Consider the following 22,539-nt stretch of genomic DNA (forward strand, 5'->3'; position numbering starts at 1 on the left):
GTTAGAAAATGTTAGTAATAAAATGTATCTCAATAAAACCTCCATTACCTGAGTAAAATTAATTTTTATGAAAACTGGGATTAAGAAAATAGGATATTTGTACCTGTCACGATTCCGATGCCATGAATCTGTGCAACAAAAGCAGTCACCAGTGCTAAGCGGCACCTCAACCAGAGATGAATGCTGAAATATTCTCGAGAATTTAGGGAAACGGGATCTAAAAATTCATTCTCATCTTTATTTTCAGTAGCCTAAACAACATGAAAATGATGGTTATCTTGCTATTTAATAATGTTAAAAGCCTAGCCTAATGCTAAATGTAAGTTAAGAGAAGCATCTGATATGATTTAATACTATTAAATTTTTAAGTTTGGAAATCTGTCTTGCACATTCTATAACGTAAGAAGTACACACACAAAATAAAAAAAATCATTCACAGTCCCACCACCCTCTATTAATATCTGGCATACCGATTTTCAACTTTTCTTTTTCTTTCTATACCCATTATAGAAAATAGTTTTGTGCTCTGAATTTTTCATTGCAAATTATATTACCAGTGGTGTCTATGTCTTCAAAAATTTTATAAACATTATCTTAATGGCTGAAGAATAATAAATAACAGTGACTAATACTTATGGAATACGTATTATGTTCCAGGCACTATGCCAAATACTTTATACACATTATCTTATTTGATTCTCCCAAAAAGCCAAAGACGAGTTATTCTTACTTCTGTTTTACAGATGTGAGAATGGAGACCTAGGAAATTAAATATTTGCTTTAATTCCATTACATTTTGGCAGAAGTGGGATTCCAACTTGTGTCCTTCTGAACTTAGAGCCACCCCCCCATCTTAATCCACTGCTGTATGTTGCTCATGTTCCAAACAGGTATTATAAATGATTTCCCATCTTCATTACTGTACTTTACAAAGGGGTGACCAATGTCCAGAGCTCCTGAGAGGGAATGACAAAGGGAGGTTTTCCCAAGTTGGGGCAGGGGATCGATTTTAGACATTTGGAAACTTTAAAATCATCTAGAACAATGCCCATTTGTTCTAGGAAGTTCCTGCTATACACCTCTGAGAGTTCCAACCAATTGGCAATACCTAAAAATCAAGGAGCAGCCATCAGGACTTGGAGGCTGGAATGTGCGGAGACAGGTAGGAAGCACAGAAGAGGAGGGTGAGCCAGCACTAGGAACAGAGTAAGAAGTGAACAGAGGCCTCAAGGATGGACAGTGACTAGAAATGGACACACCAAGTACTCCAGGAGTCAAGGATTTAGATTAGCAATACAGAACAAAAGGCCTATCCACATACCTTAATCTCTCTGTGCCTAAAGTTCCTGTGACTACTACAGAGCCGTGTGACACTTAATCTGAATCAGGATTTCCAGCCTCAGTGCTATGGGTAGTTGTGGAGGACTGTCCTGGGCATTGCATGTTTAGTAACATCCCTGACCTCCACACACTAGATTCCAGGAGCATTCTCTGTACTTAGAACAACTGAAATGTCTCCAGATGTTGCCAAATAACCCCTGGGAGGCAAAATAGCCTCCAACAAGCAACCATTCCTCTAAGTCAATTTTTGAATTAGCTTGCTTTTTAGCATTTTTATTGCTTTTAATATAGTAAGAAATGAGTTTCTATTTAGGATAATTAGTTTTGCTTATTTGTAATGACACTAGATATTAGCAATTTTATTAGTAAAGCTTAAAGTAATGAGCAAGGATTCTATGTGATGAATCTTTATGTTTTAATCCTAAACAACCCTTTATTATTAAATTACTTGGTCCTATCAAACTCCAATAAAATGTCAAAGAATTCATGACACCAGTCGTCAAACAGACTTCTGGGCTTAAATGTGGAAGAATCTACCTAGAGAAATCCAAGGTAGGAAATAATGCAGATGTCATACTGGTGATGCCAAAGTAATAAATTCAAAAGTGAAATGAAGAGCCAAATAAAGTGAAACAACTTTATTTGCTAAACAAATCAGATCTAGAATACTGGAGTGATGTATCTGGGAGGACCTTAGTGATTATTACATCCAAATTCCATCAGTTCACAAATGAGATTTAAATGAAAAATTAAATTTTTAATTAAAACAATTTTTAAAGTTTAAGGGACTTGCCCAAGTATACCACTAAATGAAGAGCATAAATGGGGCTTCAACACTTACCTTTTTACTCTGAACTCGTTGTTTTTTCTATTTTACCCCTTTATTTCATCCAAATAATCAGACAATTTTCTAGCGTGTCAACAGTTATTATATAGTAAGTACTGTAAAGAGAAACATTAAATTCATACATACAGAAGCTCTTGGAGAGATGGAATTCTCTGTGTCATCTTGTACTCCCTTCTTTTTAAAAAGTTTTGAATCCTGGAGAAGTCTAAGTGTAGAAAATACTATTGCAGCACTAAAGTAGAGAATATATTTTAAATCTTATTAGTACTGACAATCTCACTAATAAAATGAACACATATACATTTCATATGTATCACAGTGTGGTTCTCCACCTTTCAAGGTTCTAGAACTTTGTTATTTAAAGCTACACACTTGGAAACTCTCACACTAAATTATTGCTTAATCAGCATCTAGAAGTACCAAAGGCAAATGTACTAAACAAAGAAAACAGAACCTTGGAGATGGCAATTCTTCTGACTTCCTGGTGTGCCACACATAAAAGTTTGTCTGCACTTTAAACCAATTTATAACTGATGTCACACTTCTTCAAAATATCTTAATAATATATATTCAGAGAGTTCTTTTAAAAATCTATGGACTCTGAAAAACAACCTGAGGGTTTTGAAGGGTCAGGGGTGGGAGGTTGGGGGAACAGGTGGTGGGTGATGGGGAGGGCACGTTTTGCATGGAGCACTGGGTGTTGTGCAAAAAGAATGAATACTGTTACGCTGAAAAAATTAATAAAAAGGAAAAAAAAATGTAAAAAAAAAAATAATAATAAAAATAAAAATCTATTCCAAAATGAAACCAAAACGTGTAACAATCTGTATACCTGAAGATGCTCTGTAGCAATATTTTATAACATGGAAAGACTGGGCAAAAGCCAAATGGACAATATATCTATCTACCTAAGTCCCCACTTGGATAGTTAATAGACAATTATATTTAACAGGTGTTATAGGTTGAACTGTGTCCTCTCCCAAAAAAAAGGAAGAAGAAAAGGGGTGCCTGGGTAGCTCAGTTGGTTAAGTGTCTGACTCTTGATTTTGACTCAGGTCATGAACGCAGGGACTAAAGACTGAGTCCCATGCTGGGCTCTGCGCTCAGTGGGAAGTCTGCCTGAGATTCCCTCTCTCCCTCTACCTGTGCCCCTCCCCCCATTCAGATGCATTATTTCTCTCTCTTTTTCTCTCCCAAATAAACAATGAAATAAAACCTTTTTAAAAAAAGGGTATGTTGATGTCCTAACCCTCAGTACCCCAGAATGGTGGTAATCTGAAATAATCAAGTTCAAATGAGGTCATTAGGGTAGACACTATTCCAATATGACCGCTGTTTGTATAATAAGGGAAAATTTGAACAGAGAGACAGATATACACAGAGGAAAGGTGACATAAAGACACACAGGGAAAAGATAGCCAGGTGACTGGAGTGGTGCCTTTATAAGCCAAGGAATGCCAAGGATTATGGGCAAATACCAGAAGGTACTAGAAGCAAGGAAAGCTTCTCCTCTAGAGCCTTCAGACAGAACCTGGCCCTGCTGACACTGTGATCTCTTGGACCACTGATTTCAGGATCATGAGACAGTAAAATTCTGTTGTTCGAAGCCACCCAATTTTTGGTGCTTTGTTATGGTAGCCCTAGGAAACTGACAGAATAGGTGAAAAGCAGGTCCTCTGGCTTTTGCCTCCTACACCAAACCTGTCCCTTTTCCCTTGTCTTCCATCCCAGAGGCAGAGTCCAGAATCACCACTGATTCATGCTCTGTGTTCAATCCATCAACAAGTTCTGTCAGCTTGACCTTCAACATATGGGTACCAGCCAGCAGCTCCTTGCCTCCTCTAGCACTAGCACCTTCATCCAAGCCACCACCATTGCCAGGCTACACGAATGGGAGCTTCCTGACCAGCCTCCTGCTCTGGCTCTTGTTTCTGAAGTCCTTTCTCCACACAGTGGCCACAATGACCTCATCAAGAGGTAAATCAGATCCTACCACCTCCCTCCATACATGTTCCAGAGGCCTCCCATGTCCCTGGACTGTGGTCGGTACACTTCTTCCTATGGGTCAGTTATGAAGGTTTCTGGCCGAGTACATGATCAGCTTCATACATGTTCATGGATGCTTGTGAGAAGATACAGTGTTTGTAGGTTCCCAGAGTGTGTATGTATGCTCAACATTTAAATTACATTTTTAAACCCTCTTCTATTTTGTCTACATTTTGTATTAAAGGCTGAAAGCACTGTGCTAACACACATACTCTGTCCACAGAGATTTTCTCTTTTTTTCTCTCTACAATCCTTTAAAAAAACAATAACTGGCATTTACAACCTGTCAGGTGCTGTGTTAAGTGCTTTGTGTGAATTAATTTACTGAATCTGCACCACAAACCTACAAGGTAGATACTATTGTCATCATTACTTGGTAATCAGATCAGGAAATGGAGACAGAAATGTTAAGTGACTTGCCTAAGGAGACACAGCTAGAAAGAAGAGGCAGGATTAGAACGCAGGCAACTGGCCCCCGAGCCTGTACACTTCACTGTTGCTGATAGCGTGGCCTCTGTCTTTCCACAGGTCTAACAATTTTGGTTTTGTTTTGGTAGTGTTACTTGGTGCCATGTTTATGGTGGCTTCATAGACATTGTTGACTACATCTTTCATCAACACAAAGGACCTCTCTGTCCCCTTGACTGCCTTTTGCTTGGCATTCTACTTTGCAGACTTCATGAAATGGAATCATTCTAAGGATTAAATGAGGTATTTACTTTGCTACTTGCTCTCCTATGGGCAAGGAACAAATCTGAGGGCTGCAGATAGAGTCACTGCCCTCATGGATTTGACCTAAAGAATGGGGTGTGCTTAGGACAAAGGAATGCTTAGCAGCTAGATGATGCTCAGTGCACACTAGCAGTTCTTATTTTGTGAGTAGGCCAGGGCATATGGGGGGAAACCAAGCTGATTTTTTTCTATGTTATTAACTAGAATATAAAGTTTCCTGCAATTACTGAATTTTAAATTCCCAAGATTCTACTGAGTCATTAAAATGGTTTAGATATTTCTAGAATATTTTCTAAGGTATTATTTGTGATTATATAACCTTACTGGTTTTTATTTAAATAAAACTAAACAAACAGCAAGAAAACAACAAAAGATGTAACATGAATTGAGTACGTATATGGGAATACAATTTCCTCTCCCTGACACCCTTCCCTGCTACTCAAGTGTACACACCGGTTTCGAAGGCCCCCTGTTTCCTGTGCAGCTTCAGAGGCTAGCTCAGGAAGGGTCCAAGAGAGCCCAGGAAGAAGGATGTGATACCCACCCCATTCTTCTGGTTCTGAAGGCTAAATTCTGACTTTAAAAGAAATGAGGTATGAGGTTTGGAATCTTGCTAACCCAAAAACTTAATGAATAAAATATAAACAAGCTAGTATGTCCTAATCCTCCTGGTGCCACGTAGGTGCACAATGGAAAATTTCTAGTTTCTGCTCTCCACCAGAAGGACAGAAAGTGTAGGAGGATTACTCACTATAAACACTCTAGAATCCCCAAGGAAGGAGGTTTCATTCTGACACAAAATTAAAAGGCTCAAATGTTATCCCATTTAGACAATAAATTAAATATAAAGGAGAACAGAAAGGAACTTATTTAAAAAAAAAAAAAGATAGGACTCTGAGAAGCATCCCTAAAAGAAGTAGAAATACAGTTGGAATAACTTTGATCCCATTTATTTCTTATTAACATTCATGACAAAAATGGTCAGTTTGTTCTCATAAAATCCATGCAGCTCACTCTACCTGTCACCCTGGGAATGTGCCTTTCAATTTCCTTGACACATAATTTTATTAGAAGTATCATAAAATGTCAAGCTAACCATCATTTGGGAAAGGGACTGTCCAACACTCTCAGCAGTGCCCAAACAGAAGCTCGTGGGGGGTAAAGTTCACATAAGAAAAACTCATTCATCTTGACAGTAGGCTTCCCCAAATGACAACTCCACTGCAAAAAGGCAATAACATCAAAGTTTTTGCAGGTTTTGTCCCAAGGGCCAGGTTCATGTATTTAAAATAGGAGCGATTCTGATATACTTGCACATTATTTGCATATGTCTATTTGGTTTTCAAATTAAAGCTCTATAATGACATTCCTTTCTGTGGCCATTTTGTGATTTTTAGTTTCTTGTTTCCTTGTTTCCTTCTTCCTTCACTCATGTCTTCCATGGATGTAAGACATGTGGAGGGCTGGGGAAAGAAGGAAGATAAACAACAAGAAATATTTTCTAGGGCTGCTGTTGCTCTCTAAAATAGTTTGAAGAAAAGAGTTCTATATTCTTCTATAGGAAATCATATAGTCATATATTTTATATATAAAGATAAAAATAACGTATAAAAATACGTTGTATTTTTGCATATATTTTCTATTAAGAAATCACCTAGTAAAATTCCTTGTCTTCAAACTTCAAAAGGGAAAATGGTACATTACTATGCTAAGCCCATTTACCATCAATCAACTACCACTGTATTCTTAAAGATAGCTACAAATATAACAATACTCTAAATCAGTGTGTCTCAAGCTTTTTTGTTTATCTCAGCACTCATTTATACCCTTGGAAATTATTGAGAATCTCCAGAGTTTCATCAATATTTACCTCATTAGAACTTTAACTTTGTTACTACTAATTAATTTTAAAATAAAAATAAACCCACTAATGTTCATATCATAATGTATTTTTATGAAAACATCTATATTTCCCCAAAACAACAAAGACAGAAGAATGCCATTATTTTGCATTTTTGCAAATCTCTTTAATGTCTGGCTAAATAAGAGAAAATCTACTTAATAGAAGACTTTTATATCTGCTTCTACAGTCTGTTGTGACATATTGTTTTGACTGAAGTATATGAAAAAGGCTAGGCCTCACAGAGATAGCTGTTAGAAATACAAAGAGTATTTTCATATCTTTTTAAAAATAATTGTGAACATTTTTCTTTGATACTATACCAAAATGTGACAAGCGATAGGTTTTTTTTTTTTTTTAAGATTTTATTTATTTATTTGACAGACAGAGATCACAAGTAGGCAGAGAGGCATGCAGAGAGAGAGGAGGAAGCAGGCTCCCCACTGAGCAGAGAGCCCGATGTGGGGCTCCATCTCAGGACCCCGGTATCATGACCTGAGCTAAAGGCAGAGGCTTTAACCCACTGAGCCACCCAGGCGCCCCAAGTGATAGTTTTTTAAAAGCTTCTTACAATGTGAAAATCAATAGCACATGCTGATGAAATTTCCTCCTTTCTTATATTACAACCTATTGGTCTACCTTGTTAACCAGGATTTTGGAACATTATCCACTGGTGATTTGTAAAGTATTATAACTCCCCGAGTTACCCAAATCCCCTTAATGTTGAAACATTTCTTTATACAATTTTAAAAAATGATGCTTGTTAATATTAATTACCACCAATCTCATCAGAACAATATAAGCATCAGAAAACTGTCAGGCTCATGGTGACAAATAGAAATTTTCCAAAATTCTCATTTCCCTATTCAGATTGTATCATTAGCAACAAATGTATTTGTTGTTTTCCTAGAAGTACCATGTTCATTTTGCTCATTTTCAATAAAATGTCTGTCAAACACCCAAGTCTGAAAAACCAGTTTGTCAGCTGCTTTTTTAAATAAAAATGGTGTTCCATGAAACAAACTGCTTGTTCAGCTCTCATTTCAGTCATGCATGTCTTCTTCCCCAAGACAACTACCAGACTTTGATATGCAGCAAAGATGCTTGAGGTGTATTTCCCATTTACTATTTCCACAGAATATTAAAAATATATTTAAGGATAGGGATTTATAAATGTAACAAATTCTACTGGTTCATCAAAGGCATTCTTAAGGGAAACAAGGCTTTTTTTTTTTTTTTTTTTTTTTTTTTTTTTTTTTTTTTTTTTTGCTTTTTCTTTAAAGTAGGTTCCAAGCCCAGTGTGGAGCTCAGTGCAGGGCTTGAACTCACAACCCTGAGATCAAGACCTAAGGTGAGACCAAGAGTTAGATATTTAAACGACTGAGCCACCCAGATGCTCTGGCGTTTTTTTGTTTTTGTTTTTGTTTTTGTCTTTTATTGCAAGTGTGGGCAGTAAAGGATTCAGTGACAACTAGAATGGTTTGGTGCCACTATTGTGACTCACAGTGAGATGCCAGAAGTTTTACTACTGTTGCTCTTGCAGCATCAGTGCAAATAACAACACAATGCAGATGGTGAATGACATCTTAGTTTTGTTATAAAATAGTTCTGACCTTACAGTTCCCCTGAAAGGGTTTTGGAGACACCCCTAGAAATCTGCAGACCACATTTTGAGAGTCACTGCTCCAAAATGGACTATGTGGATTTTCATCACTGTTCAGAAACTACGAAAATTTATAAATGTCCAAAAATCTATACTGCTCTAGCCTGAAATCAAATTTAGATGTGGTTAATCATGGGATGGACTTTGGTCAAGGCTCACACTGATGAGATGGTTGTACATTTCTAATCAGAGCAAATTGAGATTTCTGCTGAATTGATTTTCTCTTTGCAAAAGCTACCGGTAGTCTTCTCCTTTTTCTCACAAAGAAAGCAGCTGGACTTTCTTATCTGCCTGCTCAGATGTGGGGCAGAAGGGGGAGTGGTGGGGCTTAAAATCTCTCAGCCATTGAACATCAAACTGGAGTCATACTCTATATTATAACCACACAATACTAAGATGATAGCTCCTCCTCCTCCCCCTGTCTCTACTCCTGACATCTCCCTATCATGTATCATTTTTGACCACACTATATAATTTACTTACTTATTAAGTTCACAGTTTACTGTCAACCTTTATTACCTCTTAAAAACTCCATGAGAGTATGACTGTTTTCAATATTGTTAAATATTTGTCTATATGGTATCTATCCAGTATTGGGATATTGATATATCTCAAGAACTTAGAATAGTGGCTAGCATATTGTAGGTCCCCATAATTATTTTTTGAATGAATTCATGAATGTAAGATAATAAACTTGTGCATTATTCAAAGAATCATTACTGAAATGTCAGAGAGCCTCATGACAGAGGTATTTACCGCAAATGATATGAGAAGTTCTTGAAAATATAGGTCTATACATTTTTTTTATTATCCCACTTAATTGTTTATATATCTTTCAGCATTTAGATACAGGAACTATATTCATCGTTATATCCTCAGTGTCTAGATCAGAGCCTAACAATGAAGTAGTTAATGGATACTTGTTGGGTAAATGAATGAATCAATGAACTAGTCAAATGAAAGTTCTGACACTAACAATTGCATAACATTTAAAGATCATCCATCCAAAACTGTTTCTTAAATGGTTCAGCAAAACATAGTTCAGAAAATATTACTTTTTAATAATAGAGCTTGTTTTTAATATTAACTATACTGGAGTTAAAATTTAAAAATAAAAAATAAATATATAAATAAAATTTAAAAGCAAAGATCTGTTTGTTCATTCTCTATATAAAACATCCTAGCTGTATGCTTTAATAAAGCAATCATTTTGTTTATAACTGTCTTTTTAAGAGTAATACTATATGAAAGCTTCCCTGAAAAATAAAACACAAGTAAGCTCTGTTAATATGGGATTTATAAAATGCACATAAAATAAGGCATATTTGACAAATTAGGGTGAGGAAGAAATTCTCTTCTGTGTCTGAAAAGACTCACCTGTATGCTGCCCTATGTCTCTGCAGGGCGATTGCAGCCAGCTGAAGCCTGGCCTCCACCACAATCTCCAACTCACCAGCAGAACACTGAGAGAGGTTCTTACGGCTTGGAGCCTCCACCTCTGACATAAGGAAGTTTAGCCTGTCTTCAGCTTCTGACAGTAAAATTAACTAAAGAAAGAGCATCACATAATCATGTAAGTTCAGAAACAATACAAGTAATATGCATTCTTATTCAGCCAGGTGTTTTTCATGTACTGAGAAAAGCAACAATAAATGGAAGACCAGATAGGAAGTCTGAACATAATTATCAGAGAAGAGTACTCAGCAAACAGGAAAAAGGCAACAGGAAATGAAAAGGAGAGTAATGGCAAGAGTAACCATGTGTAATAGTTACCCTTTATTGTATGTATAGCCAATGATCATAGCACTGGAACTCTTCTGTAAAGTGGCTGCAAATACTGAATTAGCAAATACTGAAGTATTGTTCCTACAGGAAATACAACGATAGGTTCCTGTGGGCCTTGGGTCACAATATTTTTGCCAAAGGATCCAAACATTACTTTGTTTAATGTGTGTTTATATTTAAGGACACATTATTTGATATATACTGTAGATTTGCTACCCTTGAACTCACAGCTAATGGCTATAAAACTCATGCTTGACTGAAGCTCATGGAACACATTTATTTTCTCCATAAAGCACATCACAGCCTTCTTACATTTAGGAATACTGAACAGCATTTCAGCACTATAATTAGAGGCCATTTCAAATAGTGAAATCACCAATGAAAAGCATAAAAATGAAAAAAAAAATATGTGACAATAGACCATGGAAAGGAACCTTGTTTACAGTATGAGGGTAGAAATAAAAAGAGCATTTCTTGTCCAACTCAGCTGGGAATGTAGGCAACTTAAATTCTTCTGTGCACTGTGATGTTCACAAATGACCACAAATGAGCCATGAGTATCAATTTTGGAGTTATAAGCAAATTTTAGCAGATAGGTAAATTAGCAAATACTGAATCTGTGAATAATGAGGATTGACTGTATTTCAAGTTAAACTACAGTCACCTAACTGGTAATCTGCAGATAATGAGATTTTATAATAGACAATCAATAGTAAATAGCAACTTAGTAGGGCAGAGAAAGGGACCAGCCAATCTTTCAAGAAACAGGTCTCTAAAAGCTTGTTTGTACAGAGCAATAAATATTATATAAGTAAGAGGGCAGCTTAGTATAATGGTTAAGAACACCATCTGTATTTTATTAGTTGCATTGCATTAGTGAATTTTTTTCTAAGCCTCAATTTTTTCATGGTTCAGCACAACATAGCTCAAAAATGATTAATGCCTACATCACAGAGTTGTAAAAATTAATCATGCAAAATGCCTGTCATGTTGTAAGCACTGAATAAATGGTAACTGTTTGTGGTGCTGTTGTCATCACTATTATTATTAGGAAATGTGAAACAGGGCATGGAATACTCCACAATTCTTTAATCAGGTTGCAGAGTCGAAGTCTGACAACTTCTGGGCATCTTATTTTCTCATGAGGAGTACACTCTATCTCTGGCCTCAATCCATGCTTATGCAAGAAAAGCTACTTGGTCTCCCAAGAGCAAACACAACCCTGAGACTGTGCAGGGCTTAATAGTGGATGTTTTGGTAACCAATTTAGTATGATTTGAAAAAATTTCCAAACTTACCTTCACCATCCTAAAAGTGAAGTCATCTTTCACTTTTGCAGGCTGACCAAGTGAACTTCCATCATCCTTTAAACTTAGCTCTATAAGGCACAAAATTTTGGAAGAATTAAGGATATCTGTGGTTAGCTTATATATTAACTCTAGTTTATCAAACTCATCATTGGTTGGGACACCATCCATAAATTTCATATTTTAAAAAACCCACAATGGTAATTAGAAACACTATTCTATCAAATGGTCCCTAAATATCACGTGTTCAAAGACTAAGAATGACTTTTACAAAAAATCAGATAATTCTAGAAAGATCTTTAGGATGCTTGGTGATGTTCTTTAAATTATTGGCTACTGAAACAGAGTAGTAGTTCCTCCCCTGGGATCATAGGACCCCTTCAGGTCCCCAAAGTATTTTGGTTCTTCCAGATATTTATAACATTTCAGTAAGATCTTGGAAATGTCAGTTTTACTGATTTGCATAAGCATCTCATATTAAGAGCAAAGAGTGAGACTATTTGGAATAGCACAATCCACAGTTCCCAAGGATCTCAAAATATCCACCCATGATCTGAAGATTGTCCTTATTCTGAGCCACGGAGAACTGAGATCATTTAAATCACAGACTCTGCCTGCTTTAGTAAACCTGACTTCTAGACTACAGAAGAGAGAGAGAGAGTAAAAAACCGCAACTCGGAATTACTGCAAAAAATACCCATCTAATGAGACTAACTTTGTGAAGGGGGAAGAGGAAGTCTAAAATAACATGGAATTGAACGCACTTTCCTTCCCCTCTTCTTCCAACTCCTACCTATCTGACTCTTCTCCTAAATTAGGGGGCTCTGGAGTGAGAGGTCAGCTGAGTATGAAAGAAGGCTTAAGAATAGGGAAAGGCCCAGCAGAAATATCTGGGGCCGGGTTTTCTCCCATAAGGGAGAAACTAAGGGAGAGAGAGAAAACGATAAATATAAATGCCTAGAGACTGGTATGGAAGCACCCTGGGAGATGTATCTGAACATAAGAGATGGTAGGAAGAGTTTGATCCACATTTTCCTCCTGTTCTCTTTGCCTCTAAGTGACCCTGGCAAAGACCCTGGTTCTTCTCTGTGTGGCCCTTCTAGGTAGTATCCTGCCCTTCCTCTTGGAGGATTAAATAACAAACTATGTTTTTTGTGGCCATAATCTCCTGATCTGTTGGCCTCATCATACCCAAATAATAATAAAAGTTACATTTTAAAACAGAGACAATATTATTCCAATATCCAAACTGGACAAAGATACAACAAGAAATGAAAATTACAGACCAATATCTATTGTGAATAAGGATGTAAAAATCTTCAACAAAATACTAGCAAACACAATCCAGCAATGTATAAAAAGAATTTATATACCATGACTAAATGGGAGTTAGTCCAAGAATGCAAGGTTGGTTTAAACACTCAAAAATCAATTACTTTAGACACTGGGTGGCTCAGTAGTTAAGCAGCTGCCTTCAGCTCAGGTCACAATCCCAGGATCCTGGGATCAAGCCCCACTTTGGGCTCCTTGCTCAGCAGAAAGCCCGCTTCTCTGACTCCCACTTCCCCTGCTTGTGTTCCCTCTCTCGCTATGTCTTTCTGAGTCAAATAGATAAATAAAACCTTTTTTAAAAAATCAATTACTGCAATATAGCATCAGAATTTTACAAATTCTGGTCTTGGAGATCAGACCTTTGCAGTATCACTTGCAAATATCTTCTCCCATTCTGGGGTGTTGCCTCTTTGTTTAGTTGGTGTTTTATGCAAACAATGAATCATGGAATACTACATCAAAAACTAATGATGTACTTTATGGTGACTGTTCATATGGATTACTGGGAATGGCTGGTGAAAAAGGAGAAAAAAAAAAACAAGCAAAAAATAAAAAAAAGACTACCTTTCAAGTTTGGAAGGTTTCCTCTACTCTTCTCAGAAGTAAGTCCATGGTAGATTGTTTTCATTGAATTTTCTGGGACACAATTTATTGTTGCAGCCACACTTATTAAGAAATATGCTTTAACAAAAGAAAACTTATTTAAGAGATGTTGTTGGCCAACTGTAACCAGAATTAGAGGCAATCCTTTACTTATTAATTCATCAAGTGCCTAAAAAAAAAAAAGAAAGAAACAAGAAAACAAAGCAAATCAGTAAAATACTGTCTTCAGGTAATATTAGTTTTCATCCCCTTTTGCATTCCTCATTTGGTGTCATTAGATGATGGAATATAGAATAGACACGAGGTGCCATAATGGCAGGTCTATCGCAAGAGACGTATAATGTCAAAAAAATTCCAGCAGTTCTATGTGCTTCCGCCATTCCCCACCAGTTTATGACCTGTGCCTCATGAGCCCAGCTCTGCCACATGAGTGAACCCGGTGCTGAGAGCAAGGGAGGGGACACCTTATCAAAATAAAGAACCCACAAAAGCTCATCAGCCATGCATGCCCGGCTGTTCTGCTTTCACATGAGTAAATAAGAGGTACTAGGACAGGAGCAGGGGAAGAATGGATAGACAAGTTATGCTCCCTACCCAGCTTAGATTCTGAGCTCAATCATTAGAACTCCCCCTTGTGTACACCTCCTATCAACTCTCTGGTCCCTCTCCTGTGCACATACACTTCCTTGGCAAAACAGCCATAGTAAAATCTAACACTGGACCTCTTTTAGGTGTGCACCCTGCAGCTAAAGAGGGCTAAAGGAAAGCATGCAGTCAGGCTAAGCCAGCCCACTTTAAGATCCTGACCAAACCTCAGTGTTAACTGGTTATCATCCTACATTTTCCTAGTCCATACACTCTCCCTCTGTCCTAGACAACCATTTCATACTCTGTTTCGAAATTCTGACCCTTCCTCCCCATGCTCCTCCCAGCTAATGACCTTGCTTCTTCTACTTAAAAGAGAAAACTGAAGCAGAGTAGTGTCCACAGACCTACAGCTCCATTCTCCCACCCACCCAAGCATCTGCCCCATCACCCTGCCTCCCTTCCTGCCCCTTAGACCATTGATCTTCTCCCCACTGGTCTACCCAGCCATTCTCTTCTACGTCATAAATGTCCCCTTGCTGCAGACATTCTCATCAGCACATAGCCATGCTATTTTCTCTTCCATCTTAAAAAAACAAAAACTCTGTCTGCCTTGACTCCCTTCTCCAGCTACTACCTAAATTCTCACTTCCCTTAATAGCAATGATCCAAAGAGTTGTCAAAATTCCTAATTTCTCTCCTTTCATTTGTTTTCAAACCCACTCTTTTGATATATTGAAACCCTTTGGTCAAGGTCACCAGTGACCTACACTTACCTTAGACCAGTAATCAATTCTTAGTCCTCATATGCCATTTTAGTTTTAATCTAAGACATCATTATCTTATATGCCAATTAAGCCATCACATGCCCTCAACTATAAAATGCATTCTAATTTCAGAGCTACTAAATGTGAAAAAAAGATGTATGTTTAAGACTCAGTGAGTTATAGAGCTTGATTCATCTGCAAAATATAGCACTATTAATCAATTTCTCTTTTGAAAATATTTCTCTTAGCTTTCAAATCACCACGTTCTCTTGGTTTCTTCCCTAGCCCATCAGTCATTCCTTTTCAGTCTTTATTGCTGCTTCTTCTTCTCCTATATTTTTAACACCAGGTGCCTTGGGCTTGATTCTCTTCCCTCTCCTTACTCCATCCCTTTAGATGATCTCTTTTATTCCCCTTTAGGAAATCTTAAACAGCCTCATGGTTTTAGTTTCATCTAAATGCTGATGAAATCCTGAGTTTTTCTTTCCAGCTCCAATCTCTCTTCTAGAGTCAAATCAACTTCTGATGCAAATAGTCCACTTGGATATCTAGGAGATATCTCAAGCTCAACATGCTTAAAACTGTTTTCCTAGCCTCCTCACAACCATACACACACATACACACACACAAAAATACAAGCCTTCTGAGGGCTGGGAATTTGTCTGTATTGTTAATTGATTGATACGTTTAACAGCACTGGAACAGTACCTAGCACACAGCAGGCTCAAAAGATCAGCTAAAGTGATCCCTTTAAACAGGTAGATCAGGCCACGCCTCTGCTCCAAATCTTCCAGTGGCTCCCCATGCTATTCGGAAGACTCTAAGTTACAAAGACCCTACAAGTCTCTTCTCAAACTGGCCCCCTTCACCTTTCTGACCCTGTCTCCTACTGCTTTTGCATCATCCACACAACTCTAAGCCACACTAAGATGCCCCTCACCAAGCTAGGCAATCCTGCCCCTCAGGCCTTTGTACTCACTGCACTCTCTTCCTAGATGGTTCCTAAACTTCCAGATTTCCTAAACTTGTACCTTTACCTATTCACAAATGCCATGTCAGTGAAGACTAACTTGATTACCTCATTTAAAATTACAAGCCCCAACCTAGTTCCAATAGGTTGCTTCCAATCCCCTTTATGTGCCTCTGGGTTTATTCTCTCCCTTAGCATGGTTCACCTTCTAACTTACTATATAATTTACTGAATTATAATTATAAATAATGAAATAATGAAATAATGAAAAATAATTATATTTACTTATATATCAGGCTTAATATTGTCTTTCCCACTAAAATTTAAGCTTCCTGAGGGCTTGGAATTTGTCTGCTGCTGACTGACTGAAATATTTCTTTGACAGCACCAGAATGAGAGCACACAATATGCTCTTACTAAATATGTTTTGAATTAACAGTATTTGTTAATTAATAACTTCATGTGTTGGGGCTGTCTATTCTAGAAGAGAGAGAAACTATTTGCCTTACATGAAGAAAAGTCTCATTGTTTGGGAGAGCTTGAGGCAATATTGGCCATGGAAAGTTCTAGTGCTATTGTTCATTTTCTACTCTCTTCTAAAGGGTGAAAATCACTACATGCATAAGAACCAGACATGGAACAGCATTAAGTCTGAGCAGGCAACAAACGCATACTAGGGAAATGGCTGACGTTCTGTATTGGGGGAGGGGAAGAAACTTCAGATTGGTTGGGGGTGTAATGGGAGGGGAAAAGGTTTTTTTCTTCTCTTTTTTCTCCCTAACAGTGTCTTAATGAGCCTTGACAATTACACACAAACACTTGAGGATCAAAAGAAGATTAATTAGTAGTGCTATTTAACACTCATTTCTCTCCCCCCTTACAGAAAATATAAAGTGTAATCTGAAAAGTCTCAAGCAGACCAACAATTCTGTTTTAATTAATTAGCTAACAGAAATCGGCTTTCCGTTATACTGTCAGTCTCTTTTGTTTAAAAAGAAATGATCATGCAGACATTCTTTTTATGTCCAAAAACCCTCCTTAAAGAAGTTTTTTTAGGATGCCCTGGAATTTATAACTGCAAAGAAATAAATATTCTTAAACATCCGAAGGTCTTGGAACACTGAAACAAAATGTGAATATGTATGTGTATCTTCCTAATACCGATTCTTTCATTTCAGGCAACTTGCTTTTAAATCAAAACAAATTTTAAGGCCAAACAATGAACCATCTGAAGCATAATTAAAAGTGAAGTTTGTGGAATAACATGAACAATAATGGAAAAGTAGTAAGATTACATTTAATAAAATGTGGCTATAATGCCTATCAAAATTATGGAAGACAAAACTAAAGCAATGTTGAGAAATGTTTCTCAAAATTATTTAATACAAATAGCTTAATGAAACAGAATGCTGCTTCCTAGCATTTAAAAAAATTAAAACTACGTGCACCTGTCTCTCTACACTAACACCTGGTTGTGTGAATGCCTTACCTGTCTGTAACCCCTTAACAATGGCTGCACTAGCACTCCTCCATTCTCACACCTTCTAGTAGACAGACTGACGAAACTCCTAAGGTTTTAAAAAATGATTTCAAGATATTTAAATGCTACATGACATGGGTGGAGCTAGAGAGTATTATGCTGAGTGAAATAATCAGAGAAAGACAAATATCATATGATTTCATTCATAGGTGGGAATTAAGAAATAAAACAGATGAACATGGAGAGGGAAGTGTGAGGGGTGAACCATTAAACAGACTCTTAACTATAGAGAACACCCTGAGGGTTGCTGGAGAGGAGGTGGGTTGAGGGATGGGCTAAATGGGTGATGGGGGTTAAGGAGGGCACTTGTCATGAGCACAGGGTGTTGTATGTAAGTGTTGAATCACTATATCCTACTCCTGAAACTAATATTCTACTACAATTCTAGTTAACTAACTAGAATTTATGTAAAAACTTGAAACAAACAAGAAAGATATTTAAATGCTACTAGGTTATCAAAAACTTAAATCCCAGTCATTCAATTACTGACAAGAACAACAGTCTAGTCCTCTCTTTGTAAAGGACACTGGAATGTGAGAGGAGTTTCTTATGAAAATGTCATATGAAAATCTTCCATTAGCTAGCACTACAGTGGTAAGCATATTGTAGTATGAAAATGTATCAAACTATTCAAACACCTTAAATTTACACAATGTTATATGTCAATTATTTCTCAATAAAATTTTTTTATTTTTAAAATTTTTAAAATTTTCACTAAAGGAAAAAAAGAAAACCATTGGAGAGACTGAGAGGCAGTCTCAGACTGGAGTAATGATGTGAATAAAAATAGTACTGAACAAATGAGGTAATAGCTAAACACACAAAATCCTTTTCTTACAATCAAAGTCAGCCATTCTCATTTAGGTAATCAAGATAAATATTAAAATTAGATACTTGACATGGTTAGATAAACAAAATAAATACACACACATAGTTGAAAAATTTACGACCAATAACTGATATTTGCCCAATTGGAAAACAAGATCTGTGTGATGCAAACCTACCTTAGACCTCAGCATTTGGAGATAAACCCCCATTATTAGAAATAGAAGACCATATTACATATAGGAGACTTTTAAAAAAAACAAGGGTTACATCTACCAAATAGATTGAAATAACTCAAAATTATCCTTCTTAAATATCCAACAATTATAAAATATTGTTTACCTTACCTGCATATTTTCTCTACTAGTAAGAGGTTTTCCTGAGTCAAATGATTGAAATATCTGTCAATATATAAAACATTAACATTAGGAACAAAAACATCATTTTTTATATGAAACTGTTACTGTGTTCTAAAAGTATTTTAAATATAATTTTTATTGTAAAAGTAATACTTCTTATTGAAAAAGTAAATATATGAAAGTATACATCAAAACAAGTAATACTCTAGTCAGAAAAGCAAGTGTAGAATAAAGAAGAAAGTAAAAATTACACATAAGTCAATTTCTTTTAGGTTGTCAGTGTTAATATTTTGATGTCTTTACTACCAATTTCTTTTTGATGTATTCTAAATTTTTATATATATATATGTTTGTATTCCTTTTCATTAAACATTATATCATACTCATTTTCCATGCCATTATGTCATTTGTAAACCTCAGTTTTATAGCTAGGTAATGTTCTATCCTATGAATGAAGCAGAATAACTTAACTCCTTTCCTTTTGTTAGACATCAAGGCGGGCTAATTCTGACTTCTATCCCACCATTCAGCCCTAGTTTAAGTAACACAGGTAGCTATTTTGTCTGTATTTCTGACGATCCTCTTTGGATAGATTCCTGGAAGCACAATTGCTGAGTCATAAGAGTATTATCACTTAGAAGAATCTTTGCCAGTTTAAGATAAAATCATATCACTTTTCAGAGTAACTCTTTTTGTGGTTCTTTTCGTTTGTTGAGAATGATCTGTTGTATGTTTGGCTCTAAATACAATGTCACATTAGGAAACATTCCATTTTTTCACCACAAAAGATGGATCATCAAACAGGGCGCATTCCTTTTGGTATGGAGGTCCTTTTTTGAAGATGTCAATACTGATGCCCCACCCATTACCCCTTGGTCACCTGGAAATCACCAGCAGCTTCTGTGGATAGGATATTCACATATGGACAGTACCCTACTTCAAGTACCTGTATGTCTTTGCTTGAGGGCGTTCTGTGGCCACAAAAGTGTTCAGGAGAGGCTGGAAGCGCAGGGAACAAGGCATTCCAATAAGCACAAGATTGTTCCCCCTGGTCTCTCTGAGGGCCCCGCTGCCCATGCAGGGACCTCATTAGTGCTTTCTGCAACGGTTCTCCTCCCTTCCTACCTGACTTACCCACATACTCACCATTCTCCTTGGAATCACCTCCCAAATATACCACTTGCTCCCAGTTCCTTATCTTAGGACCTGAGGGATTTGAGGGACCTCTAAACCAAGATATCCCATATAGCTCTTACTAGAATAAAGTGTTGGTCAGTGTTACATTTTTTTCCTCTTTTGAAGTTATCTCGCATCTTCTCTAATCCATTGAAAAGTAAATAACTGAACCTGGGGGAAGACCTTTGGTGATATAATTGGAAGAGAGTTGATGATTGGACTTTAGATTTGGTGATAAGAGCAGAATCCCATTATGAGTATCACGTTAAGAGATAGAGTTTCTTAAAAAGCCTGTGAAAAGTCCAATAGTAATCCATAAGACTTTTTCAGTTACTTCCTTTACAACTAAAATCTAATTAATTAATCCTTTCTTTAAACAACTAGCCCCCAGCCTAATAACATTGGCACCTATTTTAATTATAAACCCTGAATGCGTTTTCTCTTTTAATTATACTTTTTAAATTCCCAACTGAAGCTAGAAAGCTTCAAATTAACTTTGAGAACACAAAATTTAAAGTCACAATCCATTGAAAGTCAATTCACCTATACTTTTCTCTTATGAAAACTGGTTAATAAAAGTGAAGTTTGGAATTTACCTGTAAAAATTAGTTTCAGATTGTTTTCTTTGGTGAAAGCAATGAACATTAAAAACTGTCTCTTGTAAAACAAAAACCAACCACAACAAAAACAAACACCAAAAACCCAAAAAACTCTCTCTTGTTTCTCATTCTACCCCAAAGATTTCTCTTTCCTTCTCATTTTCCTGGGCTCTAAATGTGGATGACCCTAAGGTTCAGTCCTCTGACTTCTATTTTTCTCCCTCTGCCCCAGCTGATTTCATCCAGTCCCTTGATTTTAAACCTCTAACCCAATGCTCCCAAATTTACTAGGATCCAACTCCTCCAGGGAGACCACTTTTCACTCCTTCCACCACTATTACCCCAATCATGGTCACGTCTCACTCAGATTATTTGGAAGACCTTCTAACTGGTTTCCCTATTAAACCCATCCACAGTCTATTCTCCAAATATCAAGCAAAGTGGTCCTTTGAATATTAATCTCTATCCTGTCATTCCTCTGCCCAAAACACTATAAGGTTTTCCATTTTATTTAGAGTAAACACTGGTTCCTCACCAAGTCCTAGGAGGTCCTACAGGACCATAACTCTTGCGTCCTGCTGTCTGCTCCTCTTTATTTTACCAGTATCACTTGCGCTCCTTGGTTTTTCTCAACCACATTTTGCAGGCATCACCCTTCGGGGCCTTTATCCTTGCACTTGCTCCTAGTTGGAAGGCTTTTCCCTCAAATCTTTCACCCTCAAAACTCCCTTACTAGCGAGACTTCCCAAACCACTTTGAATAAAACTCACTGCCCTGATCATTCTCTGTCCCCTCAGCTCAGCCTGACTGTCCCTCATGATACATCATCACCTGACATATTTATGTGCTTAACAGTTTTATAGTTTGTCTTCTTCACTGGGCTGTCTGAAAGTAACATGATCCCAAGAAGGCAATAACTCCATTTATCTTTTTACTGGTCTAACCCCATGGTTAAAATAGTGCCTGTATTTAGTAAGCACTCAATAAAATACTTAAATGAGTTAAATATAGTTTTAATAACAAAATGCAAATTATTTACAACAGGGAAAGGCTTTTGGCAGAGAAGCAAGCAAGAAAATACCGTTAATTTAACCCAGGGAGAAGATGAGTTAGTTCATGCCCAAAAAAATGAGCAAAAAACCAACTGACTCTTTTCTCTCTAGATAGATACAGAAAGAGATAGAGATGGGATGTATATACATACACACACAGTTGTATCCTATTGCCTACTGAATGTCCCACTTAGGCTTATCTCTAGATAACCTCACACTTATCCTGGTACAACAAATTATAATGCTGTAGCAGTCATACTGAGCATTAAGCAGTGACATTTCAGGGGAATACACTGAAGTAATGAGTGCAATGTATGTATATTTAATGTCAGCTTATACAAATTATTTTCAAGACTAATAGCCTATTGCCCAACTTCTTCTAAGCCTTCAAATTTGAATCCCACCAGTAAGTACTGTGTCTGTCAGTGTCACTCCTCACATATAACACCTTCCCCAGGAAACTGACTTGTTACCTCCTATTTCCTTTACTGTTGGATCACACGGGTCCAAACGTCTGCAAGATCACGCAGTGATTCTCATGAAACCCAAAACAAGAAAATAAGAGCTCACTCTGATTTAAATATAAATGTCAGTATTCATTTTCAAGGATGTTTCAAAGATCCCATTTATAAATACAAGTTGAGCAATGCATGTTTAACACTCTGGTATAAAATTATATAAGTCAAAATATCCAAATAAAACACGAGAAGAGACCGTTTTGACTAACAACATTAACCAGAAATTATCAGACCAGATGCCAAAATCTAAGAGGTAGTGGCTGATAGGTCCACTGAGACCATCTGTAACACAGAGACAGAATTCCATTATAAAAACTGACTCCAGGGGCGCCTGGGTGGCTCAGTGGGTTAAAGCCTCTGCCTTCGGCTCAGGTCATGATCCCAGGGTCCTGGGATCGAGCCCCACATCGTGCTCTCTGCTCCTCAGGGAGCCTGCTTCCTCCTCTCTCTCTGCCTGCCTCTCTGCCTCCTTGTGATCTCTGTCTCTCAAATAAATAAATAAAATCTTAAAAAAAAAAAAAATTGACTCCAGGGCTGTACTGCCCCACATGACATGCTTCCCTTCCAAACGAATGAAACCTTGTAAGAGCCT

At 37.0% G+C, this 22,539-nt stretch overlaps 1 protein-coding gene across 1 annotated transcript in view; it reads right to left on the bottom strand.

Annotated features, from left to right (window-relative positions):
• Nucleotides 1–22,539, bottom strand: part of CFAP54 (cilia and flagella associated protein 54) — a 309,373-nt gene that overhangs the window by 79,966 nt on the left and 206,868 nt on the right. The window contains exons 48-53 of the mRNA XM_046012575.1: nt 18,591–18,644; nt 13,518–13,725; nt 11,613–11,692; nt 9,907–10,076; nt 2,315–2,420; nt 104–251 (exon numbers count right to left, since the gene is read on the bottom strand). Coding sequence (XP_045868531.1) covers nt 104–251; nt 2,315–2,420; nt 9,907–10,076; nt 11,613–11,692; nt 13,518–13,725; nt 18,591–18,644 — 766 coding nt within the window. The remainder of the gene's footprint in view (nt 1–103; nt 252–2,314; nt 2,421–9,906; nt 10,077–11,612; nt 11,693–13,517; nt 13,726–18,590; nt 18,645–22,539) is intronic.

This window comes from Meles meles, chromosome 7 (assembly GCF_922984935.1).
Source record: "Meles meles chromosome 7, mMelMel3.1 paternal haplotype, whole genome shotgun sequence".
NCBI lineage: Eukaryota > Metazoa > Chordata > Mammalia > Carnivora > Mustelidae > Meles > Meles meles.